The sequence below is a fragment of the Limulus polyphemus genome, unplaced genomic scaffold (assembly GCF_000517525.1).
Source record: "Limulus polyphemus unplaced genomic scaffold, Limulus_polyphemus-2.1.2 Scaffold11429, whole genome shotgun sequence".
NCBI lineage: Eukaryota > Metazoa > Arthropoda > Merostomata > Xiphosura > Limulidae > Limulus > Limulus polyphemus.
In genome coordinates, this window is record NW_013677039.1 from 1,744 (window position 1) to 8,676 (window position 6,933).

A 6,933-nucleotide genomic window follows, 5' to 3' on the forward strand; every position below is an offset into this window, starting at 1 on the left:
AGACAGCAACACATAAGTTGGGTCTATTTACCCAAGTCTGGAATAGCAACATATCAATTGACACTACTTACCCAAGTTTAGGATCAGATGAGTCTGGTTACCCAAGTCTAGTATAACAACACATAAGTTGAGACTACTTACCCAAGTCTAGTATAACAACACATAAGTTGAGACTACTTACCCAAGTTTAGGATAGCAATACATCAGATGAGATTACTTACCCATGTCTAGGATCAGATGGGATTACTTACCCATGTCTAGGATAACAATAAAGTGTTACTGCTGTGATAACGTTCACTATGACAAACAGTACTGTGGATTCAAAAAATGTACACACTCGTTCTTATATCGTGCTATTACGATAATCACTGCCGCACGTGGAAACTGTGTTCTAACCTGCTAAAATAGTGTAAAAGAAGAACAAAACGTGAGTGTTTGAGTCTGTCATATTTCCACTCCATAGGCTACTAGACTGTTGGGGGTAGGATTCGAACGTATAGTGTTGCTGGACAGTAAAACACTTCTTCCAGCCAAGTGTCAGCTTACAGCGGAGCTTCAGCAGTGGAGAACTGGAGGAGGGCGGTCACATGACAGACTAGTGCTTGAATTCCGTGCAACCAAATGGTCATTTATTACCCCGTCCCAGGGTTCTTTACGCTCTATTAGCGCCACACTGTGGGAGATCATGCAAGATATAGACTCGTACTTCTTGGACGATACTCTAATCACAACTAGAGAAGAACTGGACTTGGGTAAGTAATCCCATCTGATTCTAGACATGGGTAAGTAGTTTCAACTGATGTGTAACTATCTTAGACTTGGATAAGTAATCCCATCTGATCCTAGACATGGGTAAGTAATCCCATCGGGTTCCAACATTATGGTTGCTGACTGGTCTTTATAGTACGTTACAGAAGGAGCTATATACTATATTTATAACGTGAACTGAGTACATACACGACTAGTTTATCCTACGTTACAGAAGGAACTGTATACTATATTTATAACGTGAAAGTTCACGTTGTAAATATAGTGTACAGTTCCTTCTGTAACGTAGGATAAACTAGTCGTGTATGTACTCAGTTCACGTTATAAATATAGTGTACAGTTCCTTCTGTAACGTAGGATAAACTAGTCGTGTGTGTACTCAGTTCACGTTATAAATATAGTGTACAGTGCCTTCTGTAACGTAGGATAAACTAGTCGCGTATGTACTCAGTTCACGTTATAAATATAGTGTACAGTTCCTTCTGTAACGTAGGATAAACTAGTCGTGTATGTACTCGGATAAACTAGTCGTGTATGTACTCAGTACGTTACTTTAGCCTACTTCCTACCTTCTTCTTGGTTTTCCCGCGCAGTAGTTCTTTCACGTGGAACATTTGACATCCATAACAAGGTAAACGTTTACACGTCTGGATATAAAGTTTCTTCAACTGTATTTCACTTTCGTAAAGAGGAGAGTGAAACAATCGTCTTTTCTGTTCCTGGGAAACAGAAATATAAAATGTGGATGTTTTAATCTGTAACTGACAGTCAGGCCACTAGCATAAACACTAAATAATCAGTAAGAAATATATAACTCACTGCAGTATTATGTAATATTTATTTTAAATTGATAGCTGTATAGCTGGTAAACTAGCTTTACAATTATTGTTTGTTTGTTTGTTTTTAATTAAGCACAAAGCTACACAATGGGCTATCTGTGCTCTGCCCACCACGGGTATCGAAACCCGGATTCTAGCGTTGTAGGTCCGCAGACATACCGCTGTGCCACTGGGGAGCCTTACAATTATTATGGAAATTATTTACAGGGAAGAAATTCGTGCATCTAGCACTGTGGTCGAATATCATGTTGTGCAAACGCGTAGGCCTAACTTTCTTTTTAGGCCTAGCAAAAGCCTCAAGCGAATGTGACATATTGAACATAAGTTAAGAGAATGTTAATAAAATATAAGAAATATAACTTCGTCTCAACGTTAATCTACTAGTCAAAACGTACTTGTTTTAGATCAAGAAGATAAGATGTGTTAATTAAAAAATTTTTATATATATAATCATGCTCTGTTAGGCTTAATTTCTTTCATGAGTTATGTATAATCAGGCTCTGTCACTTTAAGCCTTGTTGCTATAGAAAAGGATCCAGTAAGTTGTCACCAATGTCACTATAATATCAACTTCGCATGTTACATTTACTACGATAATTTTAGATTTGTTGCCATTTAGGGCTGAACGTGGGCGAATGATTAATGTTCTGGTGAATTTGAGGTCCGCAGTTCGCTTCCTGTTGCCGAAAACTCGCGCGTCACGCTTTGGGTTCTTATGTGCGTAATAGGAGTAAAGGTCAAATGTCACTATTTGATTAGATGAACCAAAGAGTTGGTGATGAGTGCTGTTGACTAGCTGTCTTTCCTTTAATCTGTTAGTTCAAAATTAGTACATATAGCCTTTGAGTAGCTTTCTGCAAATATGAGAAACATATTTTACCAATTAAAAGCTATAAAGAAAGAAATTAAGCCTAAATCGCTTATAAGACTATTTAATTAAATATTTTATAATATGTATATTTATCAGTAATCAAACTCGTGGTCTATATCGGTCTAGTATGTCAAAGGTCAACAAGTACTATATTCAGTTGCGCCACATCTTCTAGGTTAATATTTCTCAGTCCATTTTTTTGTTTACACTCCCAATATTTTGATTTATCCTGCTTTTGAAACATATGTTCCCAGATGTTTCACGAACCTATTCTAAAAGAACATCGTATTTTAGCTAGAACATTCCAGAACACGGGAGAGAGGTTATTTTAACAGAAATATTTCCGAACATGGGCGTGACGTTTCCTTTAGATGAAAAAATTTCAGAACAGGTGAGTGAGGTTAGTTTAGTTGAAACCTCAGATCAGCCATTGTTGATTTATCTCTTTGAAATGATAAAGTGTTTTTTTTTATTTGTATATTTTGAAATTGGGTTTTTTTTAGCCACCTGTGATAAAATATTGATCATGGGAAACTTTGAGGCGCACTAAGCCTAATATCTATTCTTAGAAACTCATTTTTTTAGAAAAACTAACATACAGTCTTTAGCAAACCGATCATTCGTCAGTATCCAAATACAAAATAACTCTTACCTTTATTGATTTTACCATATTTTTTGTGGAGTAATACAGCGGAGGAACACAGTCCTGGAGGTTGATGGCGCTCGTAGTCATTGGTTTATTGCCGTTTGCACTTAGCAACTGCCGCAAGATGGAACTGTTCTTTGGAATCTTAAGGAGGGTTAGACTAGATTGAGGGTGAAAGAGAAGTCGCCCCCTGTTACTATGTTGGTCTTCTCGATCCTCCGACTCCACTGTTGTTACTGTACACATTCCTCTTGTAGACATATGGGTTAGAGATTTTGGAAAACCATCCTAGGTTACAAAATACACTTCGAAATGTAATCTTTTCCAAAAACCATCCTAGGTTACAAAATACACTTCGAAATGTAATCTTTTCTAAAAAAAACATCCTAATTTCGAAGTGTATTTTGTAACCTGGTTTTTTGGAAAAGATTACTCCTAGGTTACAAAATACACTTCGAAATGCAACTCCTGTACATGTTCTCTAAAGTTAAATCACTGTTGTTATTTAAGCTAAACGTTTCTTATGGGATACCATAAGACCATGATCGGAAATGATAGTTTGTGCATTTCATAAAACGTAAGTGAAAAGATGAAATATAATATATGGTGGTAACTGAACACCAGCACTAGTGGAGTAATCCGACCCCGAAGAAGGACGAATAACACCACAGTAAGATGGCAGTGTATCGGTACACTGAGCTTTCTTTAATATTCTACCATTGAAAGCTGCCACAAAGCACTCCTGAAGTTACCTTCTATAGTATTATAATAATGAAATAACATACAACAGTGTCTACGCTTTAGTAGAAATTTAATTAGATATTCACTTATTATCTCTGATATCTGTTCATAAGAAACGTTAAAAAGTCAAATAAATGAAGAGGCGATTAGTTTTGATTCCTGTCTTCCTTTCCAGAACTAAATTAAAATGGTGAAAAATAATCTTCATTGTAAAAGTCAATTTGGTTACATTCAAGCCCTTGCTTTATGTTTTCCTAAGCCTAAATAGATAAAACAATTATGAAAAATGCATGTACATTAAAATATTAGTTTCAACTTGTTGTTTTGAACTCACATTTCATGTTTTTTTTTCTAATCTTAAAGAAGTAAAACAGAAAATAATTATAAAAGAAATTCAACAAACATAGTATAGCTTTGTAAAATTATTGAGTGATTGAAGTCTTAATGGCTTTGAATTATACGTGTAATTTAATTGTTGAAACTTAGGAAGCAATTTATTCAGGTTACTTATGTAAACTAATGAGCTACGATTGATTGTTTGTTTGTTTTGAATTTCGCGCAAAGCTACACGAGGGATATCTGCACTAGCCGTCCCTAATTTAACAGTGCAAGACTAGAGGGAAGGCAGCTAGACATCACCACCCACCGCCAACTCTTGGGCTACTCTTTTACCAACGAATAGTGGGATTGACCGTCATATTATAACGCCCCCACGGCTGAAAGGGCGAGCATGTTTGGTGGGACGGGGATTCGAACCCGCGACCCGCAGATTGCGAGTCGAGCTCCCTAACCACCTGGCCATGCTGGGGCCTATGAGCTACGAATAATGATAACATAACAATATTTTAGAGAACTACACATATTATATGAACCATTTCCCCAGAAAATAAGACAATACATAACATAACAATGATAACATAACAATATTTTAGAGAACTACACATATTATATGAACCATTTCCCCAGAAAATAAGACAATTCATACCTACAAAATAAGTGAACTAAGAACACAAGTAACGCACAATGTTGACCACTCTGTTGAAACACGTTCTTTAACATACAAATATTAGTACCACAGTAAAACCTGCAACCAGAATATTGTCCAGTCTGTTGAAACACGTTACTACCACAGTAAAACCTGCAACCAGAATATTGTCCAGTCTGTTGAAACACGTTCTTTAACATACAAATATTAGTACCACAGTCAAACCTGCAACCAGAATATTTTCCAGTCTGTTGCAATACGTTCTTTAACATACAAATGTTACTACCACAGTAAAACCTGCAACCTAGAATATTGGTCACTCTGTTGAAACACGTTCTTTAACATACAAATATTAGTACCACAGTAAAACCTGCAACCAGAATATTGTCCAGTCTGTTGAAACACGTTCTTTAACATACAAATATTAGTACCACAGTAAAACCTGCAACCAGAATATTGTCCAGTCTATTGCAACACGTACCTTAACATCTTCGTTCAGTGGTTTCAGTATCTCTTCAGACGGCCACGTTTCTTCTATTCGAAGCTGGATTCCTGCCAGAACTGCCGCCTCTTCTTTGGAACATGGCAAGTCGCCATTTAGAACCACTTGTTGAAGCTGAAAAGGAAATCCAAAAGTACGTGTACACTTACTGTAGAACTGTTTGTTTGTTTTTTTTATCTTAAAACACAACGTCTTTGATTTAAACGCACAAGCTGGTGTTTTTATATCTTCACATATTTTATTACAGAACTCCGTTCGTAATTCAATAGTTTCAATGAAGCAGTTACTCCCACCAGGAAAACATTCAATGAAAATGGGCGTAAAGAAATTTTATACACAACATTTTGTGTCGAAACTCCGTTATTCAGATACGTATCTATATCAGCAATACTGAGATGGAAGTAAAACAAAACACGTTTCATTGAGTTTAACGTTGTCACGATAAAGCTTTGTTTGTTTGTTGTTAAACACAAAGATACACTGCAGGTATCGGAACCCGATTTTTAGTGTTATGAGCCCTCTCCGCTAGGCCACCAGGCTCGCGATAAAACGTGTAATAAAGTTGTATTGTTAACTTTGTCCACTTTTGTTGTCTTAGTCACGAGCGCGACCCTCTACCTGACTGGCCGGATCAAATTCATAGGCCCCAAATCTAATTTTGCTCCACGGTTGTTAGGGTGCTCGACTCGCAATCTGATGGTCGCTGGTTCGAATCCCCGTTCCATCAAACAAGCTAGCCCTTTCAGCCGTGGGGGGCGTAATAATTTGACGGCCAATCCTGTTATTTGTTGGTAAAAGAGTAGCCCCCAGAGTTGGCGGTGAGTGGTGATGACTCTAGTATTTCAATGCTAAATTAGGGACGGCTAGCGCAGATAATATCCCTCGTGTAGCTTTGCGCGAATTTCCAAACACACCAAACCAAATCCAAAGGCCCCATGTGTTTTTTAGTGGCACCACTCGTCTTAAACAAGTCATTTAAAATCTTAGTTACGTAGTTCAGAGAAAAAATTTCAACAATATGAATAGCGGTTTTTCAATTTAGAGATGTAAACACCATCATAACATACCATTAGTTACTGGCTCAGATTTGTGGTTTCTCTTTCTGTCTTATTTCTGAATTATTACTATTGTTGTTTGTGTCCATTGAGACATGACCCCCCCCCCCCACCTGTGGCACAGCGGTATGTCTGCGGACTTACAACGCTAGAATCCGGGTTTCGATAACGCGGTGGGCAGAGCACAGATAGCCCATTATGTAGCTTTGTGCTTAACTTCAAACAAACAAATCATTGAGACAGAATATGTTAAGTAGTCTGGCTCTGAGATTAATTAAGTTCCCGTTAAAGTTAAAACGTACGAGCTGTCCAATTAAGTAGAATAATTAAAATCACCAAGAAAAGAAGAACGTTTGAAGATTTCGTTGAATAAACATCGATAGCTTCATAAGCTACACACATCATCAGGCCTGATGATGTTGAGTTAATTCTGTTTAACCCAGCTTCTTAGAGTACAGTCATCACCAGGCCTGGTGATGTTGAGTTAATTCTGTTTAACCCAGCTTCTTAGACTACAGTCATCATC

The 6,933-nt window shown here is 37.2% G+C and overlaps 1 protein-coding gene across 1 annotated transcript; it reads right to left on the reverse strand.

The window, feature by feature from the left end:
- Positions 1-1,316: 1,316 nt before the first annotated feature.
- On the reverse strand, positions 1,317-5,466 carry LOC111083826 (the record flags this gene model as incomplete). The annotated part of the gene is made up of 3 exons (XM_022380523.1): positions 1,317-1,487; positions 3,131-3,412; positions 5,332-5,466. Coding segments are annotated over 3 exons (588 nt in total), but the record flags the coding sequence as incomplete, so codon positions are not given.
- Between the last annotated feature and the right edge of the window lie 1,467 nt (positions 5,467-6,933).